At 47.9% G+C, this 27,909-nt stretch overlaps 1 protein-coding gene across 1 annotated transcript in view; it reads right to left on the reverse strand.

The window, feature by feature from the left end:
* Positions 1–2,756: 2,756 nt before the first annotated feature.
* The window catches only part of GMPS (guanine monophosphate synthase), a 68,927-nt gene continuing 43,774 nt past the window's right edge, over positions 2,757–27,909 (reverse strand). The window contains exons 10-16 of the mRNA XM_073579012.1: positions 15,524–15,629; positions 15,259–15,374; positions 14,156–14,281; positions 12,606–12,721; positions 12,323–12,453; positions 11,311–11,483; positions 2,757–3,343 (exon numbers count right to left, since the gene is read on the reverse strand). Of these exons, the coding sequence (XP_073435113.1) occupies positions 3,242–3,343; positions 11,311–11,483; positions 12,323–12,453; positions 12,606–12,721; positions 14,156–14,281; positions 15,259–15,374; positions 15,524–15,629 (870 nt within the window). The 3' untranslated portion in view covers positions 2,757–3,241. The remainder of the gene's footprint in view (positions 3,344–11,310; positions 11,484–12,322; positions 12,454–12,605; positions 12,722–14,155; positions 14,282–15,258; positions 15,375–15,523; positions 15,630–27,909) is intronic.

The raw sequence follows: 27,909 nt of genomic DNA on the forward strand, positions 1-27,909 counted from the left end.
GAATGGGTATTAGTCACAGAGAAACGTCCCCAAGACAAGTTAGATCGATGGGAAAAAAAACACCATATCGTGTGCGTAGACAAGTCAATCCTGAAGGGTCTGTCTATGAAGTTCAGCCCAAAGGGGCCGAAGACGCTCCTACTCGTGTTGTACACCGAAACATGCTACGTTCCTGCATGTCTAGAGACTCTGCTTGAATTGAGAAAGAAAAACATGATGTTCCTGAGAATCTTCCATTAGTCACTAGTGAAGAGGAGGAATGCCCCAAACAATCACGGAAAGGAAACCCCCCCCCCCCCAACCGATTTGATCAGGATTGTTTTGTTTGGCAACAAGTTGTTCGAAACTTAGAGAAGTGTGTCCACGGAATGGTGAGCACAAAGAGGGGGAATGTAAGGAGAACCCAGCTAGGCGTGCCTCCTCCGTGACGGGTCAAGAACCGTTGGGGCTGTCACCTATCTTGCAGGGTGGAAAGAGTAAGGCTTCAGACCGTACTCTGTACTTGAGAAAAGGGGGCATGGATAAGCTGAGGGAACTGCAGCGTGCGAGTAATCAGAGTTTGGGCGGGAAATACGAGCGTGCAGAAGACCTGTGAGGAGGCTCGAGCTGACAGGCTGTGCAAAGGTTTAGGTCCAGGCTGGAGAGGACACAGCAAGACCACTAGAGACTGTCAACGGAGTTTTGGTCCGACCTCCCCATCACCGCGGACTTCGTTAACATCGCGGACACCGTTGACACAGCTGACTCCGCCTAGAACACTGACTGAGAATGACAAGGTCGGTTAACGGGACGCAGGCATGCATCGAAACAGTACGATGAACCAGGCCGCCTGTGGTGAACTGTGTCTTGACTGTGCTGTGCGCCTCAATGGGACAATCACAGCGGGTGATAAGGACGATTTTGTTCTCTCCGTTTCTGTGCCCAAGACCCGCATTCGTACCACGAGGAATCCCCGCATATGACAGGATTATCAGTAAACATCGCCATCAAAGGATTGAAGACACTGTTTTCCTCAGGACTGCGACGGATCCTTACTGCGGCACAGTCCAAGTGCCATCAGCGATACTCAGGATTCCAACTGTGACTGGTGCCAGAGTGATAATTTTATTATTGTATAATTGCTTTTAGCCCATTCCTGTTCTTCTAGCTGTCTGTTGTTACCAGCTGTTTTGGGGAAAATCATCTCTCAATTCCCTCTCTGTGTGGAGAATCCGCTGTAAATAAACCCGTTACCCTTGGTCTGGGTACGGTCCGTTACTGCATCATACGTGCCTTCTCACACTGGTCTATGATCTTGTCCCTGACATCCATATAAAACTCTTTGGTCTTGCCCATGTTGCAAAGGTTAGAGTCTGACTGAGTCTGTGGACAGGAGTCTTTTTATAAAGGTGACTATGTAAGACCGCTTTAATGCAGGTAACGAGTTGATAAGGAGTGTCTAACTGGTCTGTAGGAGCCAGAACTCTTAATGGTTGGTAGGGGGATCAAATACTTATTTCTCACGGCAAAATGCAAATAAATTTATATAATTTATACAATGCGATTTTCTGGATTTTTGATATTCTATCTCTTGGTGTTAAAAATAACCCACCCTTAAAATTATAGACTGTTCATGTCTTTGTCAGTGGGCAAACTTACAAAATCAGCAAGGGATTAAATAATTATTTCCTTCACTGTTTATGGAGGAGGCAGATTGACTTACAAAGCCATCCACATTTGTTAGCAGATTGAACTGGATCCATTGGGGAATTGGGAGCCAATGAAGGGATATGGAGAGAGTTAAGGATGGACTAATGATGCGAGAGTGTTAGCAGGGAGGCCACAGTAGTCGAGGTGGCACATAAATTTTAGTAGGTTCAGCATTGAGAAAAGAACGTATTCTTGAAATATTTTTGAGTTGAACGTGGCATGAGCTGGCAAAAACTTGGATATGCAGTTTGAAGGACAGAGCAGAGTCGTGGGTTACTCCGAGACAATGGACTTCTGAGATAGCATGATATTTATTGTGATAGAGCGGGTAATAACGGGCGATCAAAAGTTTGTATCTGCATCAAAATGGCATCATTAAATAAGTCCGCTCGGCACACAAAAAATAAGCCCTAACCCAACCTAAGTTCCCGAAAAATGGAGATGCTACGGGTATCGGGAAATGGCGCTTTTTCTTTTATTTTAAAACAAACTTTGTAATTTTTTTTCACCACTTATATAAAAAAGAACCTACACGTTTGGGGTCTATGAACTTGTAACAACCTGGAGAATCCCATAAACTGTGGGATTGCACTTTTTTGGCAATTTCACCGCACTTGGAATTTTTTTCCCGTTTTCCAGTACACAATATTTTAAAATCAATGGTGTTGTTCAAAAGCACAACTTGTCCCGCAAAAAAATAAGCCCTCACATGGATATTTTGGGCAAAAAAATAAAAAAGTTAAGGCTCTGGGAAGAAGGGGAGCAAAAAAATTAAAATGCAAAACCAAAAATACCTCTGGTCGTTAAGGGGGCCACAATGCGGAAAACACATTTTAATAAGTGACATGAGGCTGTGCTTTTTATAACAGTAGTATGCATACTATTAATACGTATCTAAAACATGACATAACTTTTTGTTTATATTCCTGTGACATTCACTTATGCACCTACAATTAGACAAATACTTCAGCCAATAATTTATTTTCTGTTTTACCCAATCTTAACTTCATCATCCATTTCCATAGGTGATTCCATAAAATGCTGTCAAAAATTTCCAAACATCCAAGTCCATTTGGCAAAATATTTATTTATAATAAATCTGTTCAAAAGCAGTTGGTCACATCAGTTATTCATTGTACATTATTGGGCTATTACAATGGTATTGATAAACGTATATAAACGAACTGCTTTTTTTGTACATTTTACAAAAGGAAATTAAAAAAAAAAAAAAGAAAAAAAAGAAAAAAAAACACAACAGAAACACATGGAAAAAAAAAAGAACAGGCGGATTCCGTTAAGACAAAAGGCAAAGCAGGATGAGTCGTCTGCACTCAGGCAATTGCTGCCATTATTCTTACCCGTACAAGTCCTCTGCACCATGAATGCAACAAGGCTTTAGTTTAGGTGCAGGCTCTGAAGAACGGAATCAGATGTCATGTACAGTAGCAGCTCCGGTCAACTGAACAACAGTACTGTATGTCAACACTGGGAATGGTTTCTGATAGAATTTCAAGCTGCACACAGTACTTTATACACCAGAATAAAAAACACATTACTCCCATTCAGTAGTTCCTGGTGGCTTTGATGTCAAATCATACATTACTCGAGAAATTCCTGGGATCTTCTTAATTTCTGTCACCATTTTCAAAACAACCTACAGATAGTAGAGGTGGAAATAAACAAGCAGTTTAATTAAAGAAAAAAAAGTATATTTTGGAGACAAGTCTTATATGCTAGTTCATTGCTAGATTTATTCTATTAAAATGGAAAGTGTTGTGAAATTTATTTTTGCATTATTATTGATTAGACAATACATTTTAATACAGAATCACACGTACTGTTTTAACATGCTAGCATTAAAATTCCGGAGCTATCTTGCATTAGGGACCCAGGAGTCTTCGTCCCGGGGCTGGCTCTGCCCCCCAGTGACAAGGATCGCTACAATTGACTATTCAGTTCTGAAGAGCCAACCATAGCGTTTTTCAGTGTTTCAGGCATTCAGATTTCCTGAAACACAGATGCCCAGCCTACGATCGGTGCTGCAAGACCACCAGTCATAAGCCGGTGCCCAGCAATGCTAGGATCACAAGAACCCGCTCCGATCCTGTAAAGCACCTGAAGGGTTAATAAAGTTCTTGAATATAGTTTTGAGCATCTCGAAGGTAGGACATTATTAGAATAGTGACACTTTTGGGTATTTTCTGTCATATAAGCCGCTCAAAGTGACTTCAAATGTGAAGTGGTCCCTAGAAAAAACAGTTTTGTAAATTTTGATGAAAAAAATGAAAAATCGCCGGTCAACTTTTAACCCTTGTGTAAAACAGGATTTTTTGGGTTGCTTACCGTAAAATCTGTTTCTCGGAGCCTTCATTGGGGGACACAGAGACCATGGGTGTATGCTTTGCTGCCACTAGGAGGCTGACACTATGCACAAAAAAATGTTAGCTCCTCCTCCGCAGTATACACCCCACCGACCGGCACCAATTTCTTCAGTTAGTGAGAAAGCAGTAGGAGAAGTAACAAAACAGAATGAAAACAGGACAACTCAACTGTAACCAACCGACAAACATAAGAACAGGAGTTGTAAAACATGGGAGGGTTCTGTGTCCCCCAATGAAGGCTCCGAGAAACAGATTTTACGGTAAGCAACCCAAAAAATCCTGTTTTCTCGTTCGCCTTATTGGGGGACACAGAGACCATGGGACGTCCCAAAGCAGTCCCTGGGGTGAGAAACAAACTTCCATCAGGCCAGCGGACTCACCACCACGGCCTACAGAATCAGTGTACCTAGGCTGGCGTCCGCCGAAGCGTAGGTGTGGACTCTGTAGAATTTCACAAACGTGTGAACCGATGACCATGTTGCAGCTTTGCAAAGCTGCAGCGCGGAAGCTCTGTGGCGCACCGCCCAGGAGGCACCCACTGCCCGAGTAGAATGGGCCCTGATCACCGGAGGGGCTCCGCGACGCTTAACTCGGTAGGCTTCCAAAATTGCCGATCTGATCCAGCGAGCAATAGTGGCCTTTGACGCCGAGTGACCTTTCCGCGCCCCATCAGGGATAATGAAAAGAGACTCTGTCTTTCGCAAGGAAGTCGTCCTAGACAGATAGACTCTTATCGCCCTAACCAGGTCCAGCTTGTTCAAGGACCGCTCTCGGGGATGAGTTGGATACGGACAAAAGGATGGTAGCACGATATCCTCGTTGAGGTGAAACGAGGACACCACCTTCGGCAGGAAAGAGGGCGGAGGCCGCAGAACTACCTTATCCTGGTGGAGCACCAGAAAAGGGGAGCGGCACGAAAGAGCTGCCAATTCCGACACGCGCCGGACGGAGGTGATGGCCACCAGAAAGGCTACCTTCCAAGAAAGGAGAGAAAGGGAAATATCCCTGAGGGGTTCAAAGGGAGGACCTTGCAGAACCTCAAGAACCAGATTAAGATTCCATGGATCCACGGGCGCCCGGTACGGCGGAACCGTGTGAGCCACGCCCTGAAGAAAGGTCTTAACCTGAGGACGGGAAGCCAATGTTTTCTGAAATAGAATGGACAGCGCCGAAACTTGACCCTTCAGGGAACTGAGGGCAAGGCCCGCATCCAATCCTGCCTGAAGAAACGCTAGGACTGAAGGGAGCGAAAAGGACATGGGCGCGATGTCATTGGTCTCACACCAAGTGAAATAGGCCTTCCAAGTACGGTAGTAGATCCTGCCCGTTTCAGAACCTCGGTCTCAACAGCCACGCCGTTAAATTGAGCGGCCGAGACTTGGGGTGGCAAATCGGTCCCTGAGACAGCAGATCTGTAATGTCTGGAAGCTTCCAGGGGGCGTCCGCGAGAAGGTTGACAATGTCCGCGAACCAAGACCTTCTGGGCCAATTCGGGGCGATGAGAATGACTGGAATTCCTTCTGCCTTGATCTTTTTCAACAGGTTGGGAAGAAGAGGCAGAGGAGGGAACAGGTAGGGAAGGTCGAACTGGGACCAAGGAACGGCCAGGGCGTCGGCGCCCACTGCCAGAGGGTCCCGAGACCTGGACACGAATTGTGGGACTTTCCTGTTGAGGCGAGACGCCATGAGGTCTACATCCGGGGTTCCCCACCGAAGGCAGAGCAGATGAAACACCTCCGGATGGAGGGACCACTCTCCCGCCGCGAGACCCTTGCGGCTGAGAAAATCGTCGGCCCAGTTGTCTACGCCGGGAATGTACACCGCGGAAATTGTCGGAACGGAAATCTCCGCCCAACGAAGAATCTTGGACCCCTCCGCCAGGGCTGAGACACTCCGTGTTCCCCCTTGGCGGTAGACATATGCCACCGCTGTGGCGATGTCTGTCTGAATCCGTACCGGCAGTCCCTTGAGGAGCCTTTCCCAGTGAACAAGAGCAAGATGGATAGCTCGAATTTCCAGAATGTTGATCGGTACTGATTCCCGATCCGACCATCGACCCTGAACAGTGTGGTTGCGGAACACTGCACCCAAACCGAGGAGACTGGCATCTGTGGTTACTATCTGCCAGCGAATGGGAAGGAAGAATCGACCCGATAGAATGAGGTGACGACAACCACCAGTTGAGGGACCGCTTGATCCGGTAAGAAGGAGGAACAGGGCGATCCAGGGACCGAGGCGACCTGTTCCACTTCGACAGAATGGCCTGCTGGAGAGGTCTGGCGTGAAATTGGGCAAAGGGAACTGCCTCTATCGCCGCCACCATCTTTCCCAGGACCCTCCTGGCTGTACGGAGGGACGGGAATCGTGAGATCTGCAGCGATCGTACTTCCTGCTGCAGAGAGAGAATCTTCTCTTGTGGGAGAAAGACCCTTGACCGAGGAGTGTCGAACAGAAGGCCTAGAAAGACCAGGCGTTGGGTAGGAACCAGACAGGACTTTTTCCTGTTGACGATCCACCCGAAATCGGAAAGAGTGTCCAGGATGATTGACAAACTTTGGTGAGCCTGTTGAAATGAGGGAGACCTGATCAGAATATCGTCTAGGTACGGGAAAAGAACGAGACCTCTGACTCTCAACAAAGCCATCAACGCAGCCACGATCTTCGTGAAGAGTCTGGGAGCGGTGGCAAGACCGAAGGGGAGTGCGACGAGCTGGTAGTGGTGCTGTCTGAGGAGAGAGGCGATAGCCGTAGAGAACCCCGGGATCAAGGCTGGATCCTTTGGAGGCCGGGATTCGAAGAAACGATCCCGTGGGAGAGAGACGAACTGTATCTTGTATCCTGAGGATACGACCTCCCTGACCCAAGCGACCTCTACGGAGGCCAGCCAAACGTCCCTGAAGGAAGGAAGTCGGCCTCCCAATTAGAAAGGCCCCTCGCGTGTCCGACGATAGTCATGCTGAAGTAGACCGTCCAGATCCAGACGGTCTGCCCTGGGAAGAGTGGGATCGCCAGGAAGGAGTGGGTCTGAAGGAAACTTTCTTTCTCTCCTGGCGAGCCTGCGGTCTCTGTTGGCTGGAGGAGTTGTCCGCCGTATTGAAACGGCGGAAAGTCCGAAAGGGTCGAAACTGACGCCTTAGTGGAGGTCTGCGAGGATTGGACTGAGGGAGAAGTGAACTCGTGCCTCCGGTGGAGTCCTTAATAATCTGGTCCAATTGGGACCCAAAGAGGCGCACCCCCTGAAAAGGCAGGTTAGTGAGGGACTTTTTAGAAGACAAGTCCGCTTGCCAGGCCTTTAGACAAACTGTACGTCGAATTGCAACTACGTTGCTTGATGCCTGAACTGCACAGGATGCGGCATCCAAGGAAGCGGAAAGAAGATAGTCCCCAGCATGGGAGATCTGATTGGCGAGATCGGCCAAACGCTCCGGTTGCGCCTTATCTAAGACGCCTTGACGAAGGTCGTCTGCCCACGTGGCTATGGCCTTTGCTGCCCAGGATGAAGCAAAGATTGGGCACACAGCCGCTGAAGCCGCTTCAAAGGCAGACTTCGCCAGGGATTCTATAATCCTGTCATTAGAATCCTTTAGGGACGCCACGCCTGAAAGCGGGAGAACCGTGTTATTGGAAAGCCTGGACATGGGCGGATCCACCGAGGGAGAGGCCGACCAGTTGTCCGTGAGCTCCTTAGCAAATGGGTAGAGTACGCCTAGACGTTTTCCTCTTTGAAAGCGTCTGGTCGGATCCTCTCTTTCCTTGGTAAAAATCTTCCCAAACTCGGAATGGAAAGGAAAAACCCTGGAGGGAGTTTCTGCCCGTCTGAACGAAACCTCCTGATCTGAGGATTTCGCAGGGGAGTCAGCAATATCGAAAGTATGATGGATCGCTGCAATGAGGTTCTGCACTGTGACCTTTATGTTTGCATCTTGGTCTGAATCCAGCTCTAAAATCCCCTCAGATGACCTGTCCGAAAACGCTTCACCTGACTCAGGAGAGGAGGCCCGAGAGGGAGGCTGCTGAGAAGGGCTATGCGGTGAGATGGGACGAGGAGAGGAATCCGGCTGGGCATCTTGCCTGGGTCTTTTGCGACTAACGCTGGCTGACTCAGATGGAACAATTTGGGACCTGCTTGGCCCTGCTGAAGAGTCCAGGGGCAACTTATCAAGAACGGCCACCAGGGACTGAGACACCTTAGTGAGGTCTGCCACTGATTGAGATAGCGAGGAGGCCCAGCCAGGCATGGGGTGTTCACTCTCACCTGGAGCCATAGATGGCTCCTGGACGGCGTCAGGCTGAATTGGGTTGCTACAATCCAGGCAGAGGGGAGTGGACTGGCCTGTTGGAAGTTTGCGATTGCACGAAGAACATGCAAAGAACTTGACTAAAGTGCAGGGGGGGCAGTAGAGCGGGTACGATCAGACTTAGAGGTAGACATAGTGAAAAGCTGAGGTAATGCCGGAAGGTTGGGGGACAGAGGGCGGAGAAGGGTCAGTCTGCAGTGCAGAGCTACTCACGGTCCGGTGTCCCCAGAAGCGATGCTCTGCGACCTGTCAGTGGATGCAGGTCAGAGCGAAATCCGGCCGATAGACCTCCTGAAGGAAAAAAACCAACTGGCAGAAGATGATCCGATGACGAGCTGGTGTCCGGCTAACAGGCTGGTAAAATGGCGCCTGCCTGAGAAAGAGCGCGCGTCCAGGAGAGGAGGGAGGGCGGAGCACATCGCAGGGTTAAAATTCACCGCCCTCTAGCCAATAGCAGGCTGGGCAGGTGAAGGACAGGCGGTGGGAGGGCCTGGGAAGAGCGGGAGAGAAGCCCGCTTAGAAGAAAGGGGCAGGGGGGCGTGGCCGCGACGCAGCGGTAGGCCCGAACTGAAGCCGGGGCCTAAATTAGTTGTGGCGGCCGCCTGTCAGCAGGGGGTCAGCGCGGAGGTCGGAAGAAGGGGACGCCGCAGCCGCAAGCCGCTCTCAAGGGGAGGAAAGGAAAAAGGCCCTGTGCTCCCTGTCTCCAGAAAGGGGGGGGAATGGGGGGCCAGCAAAAGAGAGCATGGTGTGCCTATAGATGTAGGGCGACTGCGAGCGCCCGCATCCCTGTGCCATTGAAGAGGCCCCCTGTCCGTCGGGAATGAGCAGCCAGGTAATAAAAATTAAAAAAAAAAAAAAAAAAATCTATACTCACCCATCCCCGATCCGTTACCTGGGTCTGAAGAAGTCCTGCGTCTCATCCAACCGACAGGCTCTGGTAGGCGAGTGGGAGGGAGACTGGCGACAAGGACCCCTGGAGTCGCTGGCACGTCTTGGTGTCGGCGTCCGTCTGGCTGGTCCTGCAGCGGAGAACTGCAAGGATACGGGGTGGCAGTACACGCCGTACTCGCAGACTCCATGTGTGAGTACAGATGTGACTTTTCACTCTGTATCCCTCCGTAGAACCTGTAAAGGAACGACGCACGACAAGGTAGATATGGGTCTAATGAAAGACCCGTGTCCACCTCCTACTGACACCAAGCTAAACTGGGGAAATTGGTGCCGGTCGGTGGGGTGTATACTGCGGAGGAGGAGCTAACATTTTTTTGTGCATAGTGTCAGCCTCCTAGTGGCAGCAAAGCATACACCCATGGTCTCTGTGTCCCCCAATAAGGCGAACGAGAAAGTAGACATGTGGGAAATGTTCTTTATTAACCATTTTGTGTCACATAGCTCTCTGATTTCAGGGCATAAGCATTAAAAGTTTGAAAGTAGCAACATTTTTTCAAAAAAAAATTTTTTTTTTAATAAATAAACGCGTCAGATCGAATAAATTTTACCACCATCATGAAGTTCAATATGTCATGAAAAAAAAGTCTCAGAATCTGTGGAATACGTTGAAGAGCCTCAGAGTTATTACCACATGAAGTGGTTGTACTGGTCAGAATCGTAAAATTTGGCCTGGTCATGAAGGTGCAGACAGCCTTGCGTGGGTCAAGGGGATAAATACTTTATATTTTTTCAATTGTGGAAGGGGAAAAAAAAACTTAATATTGAAGTGTTTTTACCAGTGAAGACACATTGGGATCATCCACTGAATAGTGAAAAAGGGGTGAAGATCACCCGCTCTACTTCTGCCAGAAATAAATGTAGCATGGTGGAATTTAAGCGATGCTGTTGGAAGAAAGGAAGAACATGGGACCAAGACCCACATTCTATATACAAAGAACGTTACAGTTCAAGTTGCCTGTTCCTCATCACTAATCTCTACTGTACTGTGACAAAACACCAGATGCCTACATTACATTAGGCAGCACAGTGACATTACATCTCTAGTAAGCACACACACCTGACTGAGAATAAAGCAAAAAATAAATTGTACATTTCTGCTATCATTTCTTAAGGTGTGTGTTTCATAAAATTGGTGGTAGACTCCCCACATTGCACAGATTTTGTTCCCTTCCCATTGCAGAGGGTGAAATCTGAAGTCTAAATAATTTCAGCTGGTCATTTTCTGCAGCAGATTTTTTATGTTTCATGTAGAGGAGATTTCGTAAGATGCAGCAAATTTTCCAGATGGACAATTCACTGTACAACCGCCTCGTGAACTCACCCTTTGAGTACTGCAAACTACAGGTCATTCATGGGGAATTTTGAATTATTTGGTAGCTGCACCAGTTTTCTGGAATGCACTGCTCCGGACCACCCGACTAATACCTAGCCCATGCTTTCAAGTGGGCTTTAGAAACATCTCACTAGACAGGCCTATCACCTCACTTCACTAACATAACTCTCTCCTACTCCACAATTCTAAAATTTTTCTCATAATCTGCTCCCTCCTATTCATCTGTGTCCACATCCTCCATGCGCACCACAGCACTTGGTAACTGCACTTAGATACTGGCTAAAGACGGATCATGCAGCATAATATGAAACCCTATAATGATGATGGTTGGGACCATACATGACAGGCACGTTCTGCCTGTTGTATCCCCCTATATCCTTAGAGATTCTATACCTGTGAGCAGGACCCTCACTCCTCCTGTCACTGTTGAACTCTGTTACTTTGTGATGTCACTATTGTCTGTAGATGTCACTGCTTAATTGTAAAATGGTAACATTTTCATTTTCAGGGGAAGGGGGGGGGGGGGGGGAGCGCACAAAAAAGCTTTTTAACTGTTTACATTTTACCCCACTTAAACTGTAAAATTACTCAGGTAAAAAAAAAAAAAAAAAAAAAAAAGGATGTAAGAAGAACACGAAAAGGATAGGAAAAAAAATACCTCTTCTGGAATCTCATTGCCGGGAGTAGCAGCAATGCCAGTCATAAAATCGCTGGTGATAAAGGTACGGATAACCACAGACCTCTGACACGACGGCTGTTTTTGCAGAGGATCTCGATCAAAATGTAATGGTGTCAATATAACAGGCATCTGGCTTATCTTGCTGGCGTAACCTGTGAAAATAAAGAGAAATAAACCACGAGTGCAGGACTGTATGGAAAACCACACTATACCTAGTACCTAGTGGAGATGTAGCGAAATTAGACACACAACAGTCAGGTTTATATAGCAGGTTTGTATTCCACATTTATAAAAAAAAAAAAAAAAAAATATATATAACCCCTTAACGTCCAACGAGGAACAGTCAGTCATTGACCATCTCCCCCGCTTTGATGAGGGCTCTGGCGGGAGCCCGCATCAATGCCGGAACATGTCAGCTGTTTTGAACAGCTGACATGTGCCCGCAATAGACGCAGGTGGAATCACGATCCACCAGCGCCTATTAACTAGTTAAACACTACTGTCAAACGCTGACAGCAGCATTTAACCAGCGCTTCCGGCCACACAGCTGGAAATGCACGCATTGCTGACCCCAGTCACGTGATTGGGGGTCAGCGATGCGTTGGCTTAACAACCAGAGGTCTCCTGGAGACCTCTATAGTTATTGATGCCGGATTGCTATGAGCGCCATCCAGTTGTCGGCACTCATAGCAATGTTGTATTTCTGCTACATATGAGCATCGCCTCTATGTAGCAGAGCCGATCGTGCTATGGCAGCTTCTAGCCTCCCATGAAGGCTATTGAAGCTTGCAAAAAAAAAAAAAAAAAGTTTAAATCACTCCCCTTTCGCCCCATTCAAAATAAAACAAAAAAATCACACATACACATATTAGGTATCGCCTCGTTCAGAATCGCCTGATCAATAGCATACAGTCCCTTACATATACCAAATGTGGAGGAGACGTAGTGCATAACCCAAGGAAAGTTCTCTACAACTCCACACGATCCTTACCAGACTCTCTTAAGATATTATGTGCCTCAAAGTCGGCTTGCCGCAATGTGCTGAGCACTCCTGTTGTTAAAAATGTAGGAGTGACATCAGTGGGGGACTCTTTCACTGGTGGTCCAAACACATATACAACTCTGCAAACAAAAATGTACAGGGCAGGTTAATCTAACCCCAAATAATCAGAAGGCAAAATATTGGGCATTTGAGGACAGAGGAATACCACACAGAAAGGAGCCCCATCAGATCGCACAGACTAGATGAGTACGTGACATAGTACGTGGCATACCTGTTAATGTTGTGGCACATGCGAGGAATTAGTCTGGATAGGTACATGAGAGACTCCCAGTGTGGGGCGTCTTTACTGGAAATACCACAAACGTAGCTGTAAGAGCGACAGTCTCCCTACAAGAAAAAAAGAATCTGTAATCATCTTGGTACACAGAAAAATAATTCCACATTTCTTTTTTTTTTGCCTGCAGAAATCAGATAGCTTTCAAAATGAGTGGTTGTTAGGAGGCAATACGGACAAAAATTTTTTGCACATAGTTACAGTACACAAAAACAATTCTAATGTTTAGCCAGAGTCTCATTATTAGGCCGGAGTCACACAAGAAACTCCCGAGAAACTGGCACGAGTCTGGCACCTCAATAACCGACATTCGGGATCGGAGTGTGCGGCTGCATGTATTTCTATGCAGCAGAGCGCTCCGATCCCGAGTGTCAGGGATTGAGACGCCAGACTCATGTGACTTTCTCGCAAGTGTGACCCCGGCCTTAAGTAGAAAAAGGTAAAGAGTTTAAGTTTTTTAATAGCTAGATATTACCTTTTTAAAAAAAACAAAAAAAAAAACAAACATCTTTATTTTATTTTCTGTACAAGATTATGTGAAGCATCTACCAAAAAGGTATTACATGAATGGCCCCTAAGAAAAAATCTGAAAGATGTCTTATTTTTTTTATTTTTTTTTTTTTTTGAAGAAGAATTGGGCATATCTTGGCGATATTCATTATACAGTAGTTACATAATATATGTAATCTTTCTTTAAAGTGGTTGTTCAGTCTAAACCAAGAAGTTCGCAGTCACTATGTGATTGCAGACTTGTGAACCCTTACAGTGCAGGCACTGTGCTCTGTGAAGATTTACTCGTGTCAGACCGGGGAACGGAGGTCACGTGACCATAAGTATGTGAAATGCACACTCCTGGCCAGAATTCGACAGGACAGTTTCCGGCACGCTCAATGCAAGTGTATTGTGAGAGGCCAGAAACAGTTTTGTCGGATTATGTCCTGAAGCATGCACAAAGCATAGCTGTGGTCACGTGACCGCCGTTCTGAGCGTCCACACCAGTGAATCCTCACAGTTCGTGAGCAACAGAGAAAAAAAAGCAGACTTGTCTTTGTTATGATGGTAACTTCACAGTATAATGTGTTAACTTATTACCATTTGTCTCAACTGAAAAAAAAAAAAAAACTACTGAGTTTTTCACAAAGAATGTGTACAAGAATACATAATTATGAACAAGTAAAAAGCTAAACACTGTTAGCAAGTACTTCTATGCAAAAAATAGAGTTCTTTTTGGAACTCTAATGAGCCATAGTGATCAAGCTATAAGTGGTGGTGGGCATATGCGAGGACCCCATTTCTCAGTTATTTCCCTTGGTCAGTATAATGGAACAAACAAGTGATCCACTCACGTCGCTGCTTCATCCATTTTATGCAGGCCGCTTTACTCTTATTTTTACTTTAATTATAATATTAATACATAATTAAGCCCACAAAAAATCTCTTATTTCTAACAGAAATACCAGAGTAACTGCACAAATACAAGTCCTCACCTGCACTCCAACAGTTTTGATAGGTAACAAGAAGGCATTCAGTGAATGTAGACTAGTGATGTGCATCAGTTTCTCCTGGTCCTCTTCTGTTGTACAAGCTTTGACTCTCTGAAGGAGAGTGTGAGGCTGCAGGGATTAATAACATACGTAAGAAACACAGCATTACAATATCACACAAAGCGGGGCAATGTGCAGGCCGCTCAGGAGCAATTTTCATACATAATATATACAGCACATGATAAATATATCTATGATATGTACGTACAGCATCATGGCTTACATATGTATATACACAGATATATCTCTATTAGTGATGAGGGAACGTGCTGGGATGAGGTGTTATCCCGCATACTCGGTGCTAACCGAGTGTCATCAATGTGATCAAATAATATGTTTGAGTCCCCGTGGCTGCATGTCTCGCGGCTGTTCGACAAACCTAACACATGCCGGGATCGACTAACCAACAGGCATCATTACCAATCTCCATTTATATAAAACTACCAACGCTTACATCATGACAGGCAGAGAGAATATATATTATGTGTATATCAGCATTTCCCACATGTCAGGTTTTCAGGATTTCCTTAGTACTGCACAGATGATGGCATTATTATTAAAGTATCAGACATTGCCACGTTCTCTCACCTGTGCAATATCAGGGAAATCACGAAAACTTGATGTGATGATGGGGTTTGGGATCTACACACACCAATTAAAACCTAGTGCTAGAACACCACTCTTTGATACCTGGGGATCAGACCTTTAAAGTGATCCACAAATCCTAGTAGTCCGATGTTCCTGAATGAGCTGACCAACAGTACCAGGTACAGCTGCCCCTATGGACAAGCCACCACGCCTGAGTACACATTGCAGGTGCAGAATTTTTGTTCCGATGGTCATGAGCTCTAACCACCTCCGATTACTCATTGATCATCTAATAGGCCATTACGGTGGGTTGTTATTCTTTGTATCTTAAAGGAAACATCCCTTTAAGATACAAAGAATCCCTTAAAGTTTTACTGCTGCTCTATAATTTTAATACATGGCAAACAGGCGAACAAATGCCTGATTAACCACAAGATACACAGAATTAGCACACGTACCTTTTTAACACTTGCTGAATAATCTGCAACTATTTTTAATATGTTATTTGTTTCAGCAAAGTCTTTACAGACATAAGGCTCTTCGGCACATATAACACGAATTGCTAATCCGGGACCTAAAAGGAAAATACTTTAAATGAAAAATTGATCTGACAAATTTAACTCCAGAGTAACATTCATCAACCACTCATCAAGACTGGCGCGCACAACACCAAAGATACAATCTCCTCCACTGCATGTTTCTTTGATGCTTTTGCTTGCGTACCTGGGAAGGGATGTCTGCTCACAAGTTCCTCAGGAAGCCCAAGCTCTCTTCCCAATATACGAACTTCATCCTTGTGAAAATCTTTTAATGGCTCTATGACTTTTCCCTAAAGAAAAGGTAACAGTAGTAATCTTATGAATGTGGAGCACAGAAGTTGCTGAAATTATTTTCTGTCTGCCATAAATTCTCCTACAAAATTACTTTATAAAATTTCGCCGGGCTCTTCAGCTAGTTACTTTATAAAATTTCTGAGACCCTTATAAAAATTAAACATTTGGGGCCAAAACATTTTAGTGGTAAAACATGGATTTTTGTGAGTACTCACCGTAAAATTCTTTTCTCCGAGACGCTCATTGGTGGACACAGGTACTGTGGGTGCATGCTACTGCCGTCTGGAGGCTGACACCAAGTATACAAAAAAAGAGTTAGCTCCTCCGCCGCCGCATACACCCTCGCCCCGATTGCGGCAGAAACCAGTTTAGTGCAACAGCAGTAGGAGAACACAAAACCAATTTAGCCTTAAAGCAGAATACCATATGTCTGAAAAAGGACCACCCTAATTTTAAAAGGAACCATATTAATTAAATAAACAAGAGCCCACTGGCTACTAGGATGGGTGCTGTGTCCCCCAATGAGCATCTCGGAGAAAAGGATTTTATGGTGAGTACTCACAAAAATCCATGTTTCTCGTTCGTCTCATTGGGCGACACAGGTACTGTGGGACGTCCTAAAGCAGTCCCTGGGTGGGAAGTTGACTCACCGATCCAAGCCACATGCACCTCCTGTCTAAAGGTGCGCCACTGCTGCTTGGAGAATTCTTCTACCCATGCTTGCATTTGACGAAGCCTGAGTATGCACATTGCAATGCTTAGAAAAAGTGTGCAGGCTGGATCAGGTTGCTGCCTTGCATACCTGCTCTGCCGAAGCGCCCAAGAGGCACCCACTGCCCGAGTAGAGTGCGCCCCTATCCCTGCTGGAATTGGTGCACCTCTAATATGGTAAGCCTCTTGAATAGTTAGACGGATCCATCTGGCTATGGTAGACTTTGAGGCTGCGAGTCCCTTCCTGTGCCCTTCAGGGACCACAAACAGTGAATCTGTCTGGCGAAAAGGTGCCGTCCGCGACACGTACCTTCTGAGCGCTCACTAGGTCCAATGCGTGGAGCGCCTTTTCCACCTGATGTACTGGCGGTGGACAAAATGAAGGCAGAACAATGTCCTCATTAATGTGAAATGAGGACACGACCTTCGGCAGAAATGGGGGAGCTGGTCTAAGAACTACCTTATCCTTGTAAAAAGGTAAGAAACGGTGCCCTACAAGATAAGGCTGTCAACTCCGAGACCCGCCTAATGGAGGTTATGGCTACCAAGAATGCGACCTTCCTGGAAAGATACGACAATGAAATTTCTTGTAACGGCTCGAAAGGAGTCTCCTGCAGGACACTCAGGACCAGGTTAAGGTCCCAGGAGTCTATGGGTGCTCTATAGGGGGGTACCAAATGAGAGACCCCTTGAATGAACGTCTTGACCTGCATATTAGTAACGATTCTTCGCTGGAAGAGGACAGACAAGGCCGATATTTGTCTCCTAAGGGAACTCGGGGCCAACCCTGCGTCTAGACCTGACAGAGGAAAAGCCAGGATGTTGGGAACCGAGAAGGACAGTGGAGCAACCCCGTGCTCTCGACACCAACCAAAGAAAACCTTCCAAGTGTGATGGTAAATTCTCGCCGAGGTAGGCTTCCGGGCACTAACCATTGTAGCAACCACTTCACGCCCAAACCCTGCCTGGGTCAGAATCCAAGATTCAATGGCCATGCAGTCAAACACACGGCCCCCGAGTTCGGGTGGCAGATCGGCCCGAGATAGTAGGTCTGGTCGTTCCGGCAGACGCCAAGGAACGTCTGCGAGGAGCTGCACTAGATCCGCGTACCATGCCCGACGGGGCCAGTCTGGGGCCAGCAGAATTGCCGGAACCCCGTCTTGATTTTCCTGATGACCCTCGGAAGTAGCGGCAGCGGGGGAAACAGGTATGGGAGCCAAAACTGGTTCCATGGTAGGACCAACGTATCCACTGCGATCGCTAGCGGGTCTTGAGACCGAGCGACAAACACGGCCACTTTGGCGTTTACCCTGGAGGCCATCAGATCCACATCCGGTGTCCCCTACCGTTGGCAAATCTGCTGGAAGACGTCGGGGTGCAGGGACCATTCCCCGGACACGACACCCTGCCGGCTTAGGAAGTCCACTGCCCAATTTTCCACGCCTTGTATGTGGACTGCTGAGATTACCGAGTGGTTCACTTCGGCCCAGCGTAGTACATGCTCTATCTCGCGAATGGTTGCCCTGCTGCGCGTGCCTCCCTGATGATTCAGGTACGCCACCGCCGTGGCGTTGTCCGATTGAATCCGGACAGGACGTCCTGCTAGAAAGTGCTGGAAATGTTGCAGTGCCAACCGCACCACTCGTATCTCCAACAAGTTGATCGGGAGGCGTGCCTCCTGTTGCGACCATTGCCCCTGGGCCGTGTGATGGCGGAAAACTGCTCCCCAACCGAGGAGACTCGCATCGGTTGTGATCACGAACCATTGATCTGGGGGGGAAGGGTTTTCCCTGAAGAAGAGAGGAGTCACGCGTCCACCACTGCAGTGACCGTTTGATCTGAGAAGACAACCTGCACTGATGATCGAGCGTGAATGGACTCTTGTCCCAAGATGACAAGAGGGCGTGCTGCAGGGGACGAAGATGAAATTGGGCAAACGGAATTGCTTCCATTGCCGCCACCATCCTCCCTAGAACCCTCATCCCGAACCGAATGGTGTGAGGGGCTGGATGTTGAAGCCTCCGAACTCCCTGCCGGAGCGCTCGAGCCTTGTCCTGAGGGAGAACTACCAACTCTCGGGAGGTGTCGAAAACCATCCCTAGGAACAAAATCCTCTGAGCTGGGACAAGAGATGACTTCTTACCGTTGACCAACTATCCTAGGCGGGAAAGGGTATCCAGCGTGATGTTGACATTTTCCTCGCATGTCCGAAAAGACGGACCTTTCACCAAGAGGTCGTCTAAGTACGGCAAGATCACTATGCCCTGAGAGTGTAGAATGGCCATGACGACCGCCATTACCTTCGTGAACACTCTGGGGGCGGTGGGCAACCGGAAAGGCAGAGCTACAAATTGGAAATGCCGACCACTGATAGCGAAACGTAGGAACCTTTGATGCAGAGGAAAAATAGGGACGTGCTGGTAAGCATCCTGGACGTCGATCGAGGCCAAGTATTCTCCCTGCTCCATGACCGATATAACTGAACGGAGGGATTCCATTTGAAAGTGTCTGATTCTGATGAAACTGTTCAAGAGGTTTAGGTCCAGAACCGGCCTTATTGTACCGTCCTTCTTAGGGACCGCGAACAGGTTGGAATAAAAACCCTGAGTTCTCTCGCACTCTGGTACCGGAACAATGACCCCGTTGCGCTGAAGTACCTCGATGGCCCCTAGCAATGCCTCTGCCTGGGCTTCCGCTTTGGGAAGCCGGGAAAGAAAAAATCGTATTGGAGGGTATCTGACAAATTCTATTTTGTACCCGGACTATACTAATTCCGCCACCCATGCGTCGCGTGCTACTGCAACCCAGACGTGGCAGAACCGGAGTAGACGGCCGCCCACTCTGCCGTCTTCGGGTAAAGGATGCCCCCAGTCATTTAGCTGAGGGTCTCTGGGACCTGGCTCCCCTTGACCTGGGTAGGCGGCCTCGCATCCTGCACAGCGGGTTGTCTCTATACGTGACCTGACGATCCTTGTCTTGGTTGTAGCGAGCTGGGGCGGAAGAACTGGCCGCTGCCATCCACCCAGGGCTGCGAAATGCCCGAAAGCGTGCCTGAGGCTGACGCAATGGCAGTTTAATTTTCTGCTGTGGGAGAAAACTGCTCTTTCCCCTTGTAGCATCTGAGATGAGTTTGTCTAATTTTTCCCCAAATAGGCAGCTACCCTGATAAGGCAGGGAAGTCAAGGATTTCTTGGAAATCAAATCAGCCCGCCACAGCCTTAACCACAGGGCTCTCCTAATGGCGATTGCATTCGCCGCCGCTAGTGCTGCGCAATTAGCCGCATCTAAGGATGCATTGATTAAATAGTCACCCGCCATCACGATATGACATGCTATCTCAGACACCTCCGTCGGTAGGTCTCTATCCTGCAGGACCTAAAGATTCTGACCATGACATCATGGCCTTGGCTACCCATGTTGCCGCAAATGAGGAAGAGAGTGCTGATCCTGATGCTTCATATACCGAGCGGCCAAGCTCTCTATGAGGCGATCCGTGGGGTCTTTAATGGAAAAAAACACTAGGCACCGATAAAGTTTTTGAGGCCAAGCGTGACACTGGGTGATCCACAACCGGAGATTCTGCCCATCTCTTACAGAGCTCTGGTGCAAACGGATATCTCGTTTCTAGTGTTTTCTGGCCCGAAAAACGCTTGTCTGGACGTTCCCTGTGACACTGCACTATGTCCTCGAACTCTGGGTGAGTGCTAAACACCCCATTCGGTCGCTTGGCCTTCTTAAAGGACACCTTATGACCTGAGGTTAGGGAGACGTCCTCCTCAATACCCAAAGTCTGATTGACAGCTTCAATGAGACTGTCCACCGTCTCCCGACACCCCGGGGTATCCAGGTCCAGGGATTCCTCCGCGTCATAATCTGAACTCTGCTCGCTACCGGAAAATGGTGATGGTGAACGAGACGCCGCACTCACGGATGCCGAAGCACCGTAGGGGCCCGGAGACGCAGTGTGGGTTCTTTTCCTATGCGTCTGCCTAGAGAGAGTGCGGCCCCTGCAGGCCGGAGGCTCTTGTGAGGCGGATGAACTCTCCCAGACAGGCGAGCCGTCGTCTCTTCCCCTATGCGGGGCCTGAAGGGTCTCGATCGCCTTTGTAAGTGAAGCCATGGACCGCGAGAGCGATAACGCCCATTCCGGGGGATCCAGACCTCTGGGCTCCGTCGCAGGGGAGGGCTCTTGGGCGCGTTCGGAGTCACAGGCCTCACATAACTTAATAGTCTGCGCTCGTGGGAACATAACCCCACAGGAAACGCATGCGGCATAAAGGAACGTGTGCGTTTTTCCTTTCCCAGACATATTGCTGCTTAGGCTTAACCTATGAGAGTTGAGGGGAAAGGAGGAGGAGGAGGAGGAGGATAACCCCCTATCGCACGTAGCGTGGCTCCAGGGACGGGGCCACACTTACCCTGCTCCTGTGTCCCCCCCTCCTGGTCGCGGCCTACCCTATATTGAAGCTGGGGCTTCAATTTGTCTGGTGCCCGCCCTAGCCACGGGGGGCGGCGCTGGATGTGACGTCACGCCGGGGGGCAAAACTTCCACCCGCGGCCTAGGCCGAAGCCGCGGTCTAAATTACTCACTGCCCGCCCGCTGGCGGCCCTGCTATCCAGGCGATCCCTCCAGCACCTCCATGAACCGCTCTCCTCACCCACGTGCTGGCGGTCTTCCACATCCGCGGCCCTGATGAGCCACATGCAGGTAGTAGGGAGGGAGGGAAGGAGGAGAGGAGGCGAGAAGGATGCGAGGATAGGAGAATGGGGGGGGGGGGGGAAGGAGGGGAATGGAGCCTGCCGGATTGCAGCCTTAGGCCCATAACCGGTCAATTTTTGGCCGCACCGCTGACCTGGAGCCTCTCCCAAAACGCTGCCCAGGGCCCTCCCCAGCCATCCATACCTGCAACTCCAGCCACTAGGTAGAGGAAATGGGGTAATTCATTTGGACGGTGCAGGCACCCTAACTCCGTCCGCCTTGCAGGGGTGAGGAGAGGGACAGCCCGCCATGCGTTGGTGGAGCAGTGGGGGCCGCACAGACTAGTCTTGTGCCTCTGTGCAAGCCCATGGTTTCAATACCTAGGGGTGGACAGGGCTAAGTCTGGCATAATGTCCCACGCCGCAGGAAAGGATACGTGGAGGGATACTCGCACGTGCTCGCCTGTTGATGGTTTGGGGAAATGGGATCCTTTCAATAGGATGCGTTGCCCCTGTCTTATCTTCATAAAATAAAGAAAAAATAGAAGTCTGGGGAAAAGTCCCAGATATGTCCCTCGGTGCGGGAAAGGATACGCGGAGACGATACTCAACGCGTGCTCGCCCGTTGATGGTTTGGGGAGATCGGACCCTTTCAATAGGATCCGTCGCCCCTGTCTCATCTTCACAGTAACATAGAAAAAAAAAAAATAGTCTGGAGAGATCCAGACTGTGTGTGCCTGCATAGAACACTAAGCAAAAAACTGGTTTCCGCCCGCAATCGGGGTGAGGGTGAATGCAGAGGAGGAGTTAATTTTTTTTTTGTATACTTAGCGTCAGCCTCCAGACGGCAGTAGCATACACCCACAGTACCTGTGTCCCCCAATGAGAAGGAGAAACTAATTATTCTTGCTTCACCACCCAATGTGGTGTCAATATGCTCACTGCACCCCTAAATGAATTCATTGAGAGGTGTAGTTTGTAAAATGAGGTGACTTATGGGGGGGTTTCTGCTGTTATAGCACCTGCCAATGTGACATGGCACTCAAACCAGTCCAGCAGAATCTGAACTCCAATATGGGACTTCTTCCCTTCTGAGCTTCGCACTGTGCCTCAAAAGTAGTTTTCCTCCACATATAGGAAACTGCACAAAAAATTATAAGGTGCATTTTCTCTGGATACCTTTGTAAAAATAAAATTTGGGGCTACAAGAACATTTTAGTGAGAAAAATATATATATTTTTTATTTTCACAGTTCTACCTTATAAACTTCTGTGAAGCACCTGTGGATTCAATGTGCTCACCACACATTTAGATACATTCCTTGAGGGGTCTAGTTTTCAAAATGGGTTCACTTTTGGGGGGTTTCCACTGTTGAGGGACATAAGGAGCGTTACAAAGCAACATGGCATCCGCTAATTATTCTAGCCAATTTTGCACTCAAAGCCAGGAGAAATTGAAAAACAAATTTTAGGGTTTATTTTCTCCTGTTACTTTTGTGAAAGTAAAAAAAATTGGGACTAAAATTAAATGTTTTGTGAAAAAAGTAAAAATTTTCTTTTTTATTTCCACAGTGCATTAATTTCAGTGAAGCACTTGAAGGGTTAAACTTCTTGAATGTGGTTTTGAGGAGTGCAGTTTTTAGAATGGTGTCACTTTGGGGTACTTTCTGTCATATAGGCCCTTCAAAGTCACTTCAAATGTGATGTGGACCCTAAAAATTGGTTTTGTTTTGTTGGAAAAATGAGAAATTGCTCATCAACATTTAACCCTTCTAACTTCATAACAAATGTATAAAAAATTATGTTTCAAAAATTGTGCTGATTTAAAGTAGACATGTGAGAAAATGTTACTTGCAGTGGGGGAAATAAGTATTTGATCCCTTGCTGATTTTGTAAGTTTGCCTACTGACAGAGCCATGAACAGCCTGTCTGGTCCAATGGGTGTCGCAGGTCCGGGTTCGGCGCCTCCCATCTTCTTGGGACGCCGACCTCCTGCTTGATTCCTCACTCCCGGCATCGCACTTCTGTACAGGTGTATTATCTGTCCTGTTGAGGGCAGAGCAAAATACTGCAGTGTGCAGGCGCTGGGAAAGGTCAGAGAGGCCAAGTGCCTGCGCACTGCAGTACTTTACTATGCCCCTCAACAGGGCAGATAAATACGCCTGTGCAGGACCACGATGCCGGGAGTGAGGAAGCAAGCAGGACGACGGCATCACAAGAAGATGGGAGGCATCGGACACGGACCTGCGACACCCATCTGACCGGACCGGACCGCCCCCCCCCCGGGGGAGTATAATAAAACCTATTTTTCCTATATTGCAGGTTGGACCGGAGGGCTTGTCTACAGCATTATTGAACGCTGTAGATAGGGAGCGGCCGCAACAGGTGACAGGTTCCCTTTAAACACAAATCGGTAAACACCATAACGAGAATAAAAATGCATACACAAGAATTATGGTTTTCTGGTTTCGGAAAAAAAAAAAAAAAAATTCAGCTTGCCACAACAAAAACAAGCAGTCACACAGGTGCATTGATGGAAAAGTAAAAAATTTTTGGGTCTCGGAAAATGGCGACAAACTGGAAATGCATATTTCTAACCATTTCACCCCACTTGGCATTTCCCCCCTCATTTCAATACACTGTATAGTAAAATTAATAGTGTAATTCCAAACTGCAACTCACCCAGCTAAATACAACCCCTTTGGATAGTTTATCAGAAAAATACAAAACTTAGGAGGTCTTGGAAAAAGAGGAGGAAACCACCATGGTTACTTACCGGTAGCCGGTTTTTCCGGAAACCATGACAGCACACCTGAGAAAGGGATCCGCCCTGCCAGGACAGGAACCTACCTACTGAGATATAAGGAGCTGCACCTTTCCCCCGCTTCAGTTGGGTTACAGAGCATTGAGAGGACTTCCCGGTTAGTACATGTTAATCCAACACCACATCACACAAAAGCACCCTACTAAACGTGCACACCCATACGGTGAAAAAAGGGGGGGGGTAGGAATATACGGGTGCCGTCATGGGTTCCGGAAAAAACTGCTACCGGTAAGCAACCATGGTGGTTTTCCCTTCACCCATGACAGCACACTTGAGAGATTTTTGGAGACTTCGAAACACCTTAGGGAGGGACAACCGCTTGCAGCACCCTTCTACCAAAGGTTAAGTCAGCAGAGGAGGATAGGTTTAATCTATAGTGTTTAAAGAAGGTTGAAGGTGAGGCCAAGGTAGCAGCCTTACAGATTTGATCAATCGATACCGCTGCCTTTTCAGCCCAGGAGGTCGCCACGGCTCTGGTGGAATGAGCCTTAATGCCGTCAGGAATCGGAACACCAGGAACACCACTAGCTGAGTAGGCTACACTAATGGCTTCCCTAATCCATCTAGCAATAGTTCCTTTTGAAACCCCATAGCCTTTCCTGGCACCCTGAAAAGCTACGAATAAGGACTGGGACTTCCTCCACTGGCTAGTGACAGATATGTATTCTAGCAGGGCTCTCTTGACGTCCAAACTATGGAATTTTTCCTCCCCTGAATTTTTTGGATTGTCGCAGAAGGATGGAAAGATAATCTCCTGACCCCGATGGAAATCTGATGCTACCTTAGGCAGATAAGCGGGGTCTGTTCTTAGTACCACCCTGTCCTGAAAAACTTGTGTTTAGGGTGGATTCACTGAGAGAGCCTGCAAGTCGCTTATTCTATGGGCCGATGTAAGGGCCACTAAAATGGTTTTTAGGGTCAGAAGTTTTATGGGGAGCTGATGTAACGGCTCATATGGTTCCTTTGTAAGGGCCTCTAGTACTAGGTTTAAATTCCAAGGGGGCTATTGTGGGTATTGGAATCGGTCTAGCCCTATGACAGGATTTGATGAATTTGGCTATCCATCTATTTGCTGCCAAGTTGCAGTTATAGAGCGCCCCTAGTGCAGACACCTGAACTTTAAGCGTATTTACCGCTAACCCCAGCTGCAACCCCGATTGCAAAAACTCCAAGATGGCACTAATCGGGGGTTCTTGCTCTAACGGCTTACCTAGGAACTGTAGGAATTTATTCCATGTTCTGCCGTAGATATTAGTCGTCACCGGTTTTCTACTCTTAAGCAGGGTGGCCACCAACCCGGGAGAGAAACCTCTATCCCTTAAAAGCGACCTTTCGAATTCCACGCCGTCAGATGGAATCCTTTGACTTGAGCGTGGAATATTGGGCCTTGAGCTAGTAGGTCCGGGATTTCTGGCAGAACCCATGGATCGGAGAGGGACATTCTCCGCAGTGGAGTAAACCAGGGCCTTTTTGGCCAAAATGGGGTTATTAGAATCACTCTGGCTTGATCGCTCCTGATCTTCTTGACAACTGTTGGGATCAGAGCCACTGGGGGGGGGGGGACGCATAGGCTAGCCTGAAGTTCCACTGAATGTGCAATGAGTCCACTGCCCATGGATTTTCCCTCAGGTTTAGTGAGCAAAACCTTTGTTTGCCTGTTATGCTTGTTGGCAAAGAGGTCTATCACTGGTTTTCCCCAATGCTGCGTTATTTTTTTGAAAAACGGACCGATTTAGAGCAGATTCTCCTTGCCTCAGAGTATTGCGGCTCAGGAAATCGGCCTTCATGTTTTCTGCCCCTTTTATGTGTAAGGCTGTTAAGGAGTGTAAGTGTTGCTTCGCTCTGCCAAGGATGTCGTCTGCTGCTTTCATTAGGGAGTGTGATCTTGTCCCCCCCCTTGGTGGTTGATGTACGCCACCGTTACTTTGTTGTCCGACATGATGCAGACATTGCGACCCCTGAGTAGGGGAATAAAGTGGCTAAGGGCTTTGTTCACTGCCCACAGTTCTCTCAGGTTGGAGGATGACCCCATTTCTTGAGGCGTCCAGGAACCCTGACCTACGTGACCCCTTAGGTGTGCCCCCACCCCGAGGAGCTTGCGTCTGTTAGAATCACGTCTGTTGTCTATTTGTCCCAAGGTATTCCTGAGGCCAAGTTTGTACTGTCCAGCCACCAGTTGAGAGAGTCTCTGAACTCTAAGGAAAGCTCCAGCCTTCCTTCTAAACGCCCTCTTAGCAATCTTTGTGCTGATAGGATCTCCCACTGGAGTTGACGGGTGTGAAATTGAGCCCACCTGACCGCCGTAATACAGGACATCAGGGTATCTAGTAGAGACATTGCCTTCCTCAACGTCATCTGAGGTTGGTTTCGGGCAGCCAAAGCAATGTTCTGCACCTTCTCTATTTTGGTATCCGGAAGCAGACACGCCTGCTGCCCTGAGTCAAGGATAAATCTCAGGAAGGTCTGTTGCTTTAGGGGTTGTAGTTTTGAATTTTTGAAATTTATTATCCACCCTAATTCTTGTAAGGTGTCGGTCACCCGGCTTAACTGTGTTGTACAGTGGTCCTCTGAGCTGCCCACTATGAGGAAATCGTCCAGGTAGGGTATTATGACCGTATCGTGAATCCAGAGGAAGGCTGTTACCTCCGCTATGACCTTGGTGAAAACCCTCGGGGCTATAGATATACCAAACGGAAGAGCTCTGAATTGGAAATGCCTCACTACGCCTTGGATATAAAGCGCTACCCTCAAGTATTTCTGGTTACCTGGATGGATAGGGATGTAATAATATGCATTCTTCAGATCGACTATGGTCATAAAACAATCTTGATGTAGTAGCTTTATGGCCGTTGTCACCGACTCCATCTTGAAGGTCTGATTCCTTATCCACCGATTGAGCCCTCTGAGGTTTATAATTGTCCTGAACAATTGGTCCGGTTTCTTTATCAGAAAAAGGGGCGAATAAAACCCCCTTCCCTTCTGTGTGTCTGGGACTTCGTAAAGGACCTGCTTGTCTATCAGGTTCAGGCTCTCCGCTTCCAAGGCCAACTGTTCTTCGGTCGCCTTTCTGATAGGGGTAACGACAAACACAGCTTTTGGCTGGTGAACAAAGGGGATTCTCAGGCCTTCTCTTAAGACGCCTAGGATCCAGGTATTGGAGGAGATCTTTACCCAGGCCAGGGAAAAGAGTGCTAATCTCCCCCCCTACTGGAATACTGGCGTCATTGTGGCGATTTTTTCCTTTTATTCTCCCATCTTCTTCTGTTGGCCGGAGGACGCCCCCTATTGAATCTTCCACCCCTCCGAAAGGGCCGTGTTCTCTCTGTCGGGAACCTGGGGAAGCCTTTTTTCCTATCGCTTGCCTTTTCCAGGATATCGTCTAAGTTCTTCGGTAATAAGAACCGACCATAACAGGGGAGGGAGCACAGTTTAGCTTTAGACTGCAGCTCACCTGGACAGCCTTTAAGCCATAGTGCACGTCTGGCAGCATTTGATAATCCTGCTCCCCTAGCAGTCAACCTCATAGAATCCGCCGAGGTATCTGCTAAAAAAGCTGCTGCCCCATGCAAGAGATACATATTTGCCAATATCTTCTCTCTTGGGACCTTTGATGCTAGCTTCCAGTCTAGCTGCTGCAGCCAGATCATCAGGGAGCGTGACGTGCAGGTGCCTGCTATCGCCGGCATTAATCCTCCCGTTGTCGCTTCCCATGCATGCCTCAAATATGAATCCCCTTTCTTGTCTAGCGGGTCCCTAAGAACCCCTGAATCTTCCAGGCCAGGGCCGATTTTTTAGAAGACCTGGATACCGCTGCGTCTATTTTTGGGACCTTGCCCCATATCTCCGCATCCTTGTACTCAAAGGGGGTATCGTCTCTTTGAGGTGGAGGGAAGAGCCCGATTTTTCGGGTTTCCTCCACTCTCTCTCAATAAGCGCTTGGATCTTTTCATTCACTGGAAAGGTCCGTTTTTTTTCGCTCTTGGAGCCCACCAGATATAACGTCCTCTAGGGTTTTAGCCGCTTTCTCTTCCTCTAGGCCCATCG

Source organism: Dendrobates tinctorius, unplaced genomic scaffold (genome assembly GCF_039654945.1).
Source record: "Dendrobates tinctorius isolate UK_male_01 unplaced genomic scaffold, ASM3965494v1 ptg000060l, whole genome shotgun sequence".
NCBI classification, from domain to species: domain Eukaryota; kingdom Metazoa; phylum Chordata; class Amphibia; order Anura; family Dendrobatidae; genus Dendrobates; species Dendrobates tinctorius.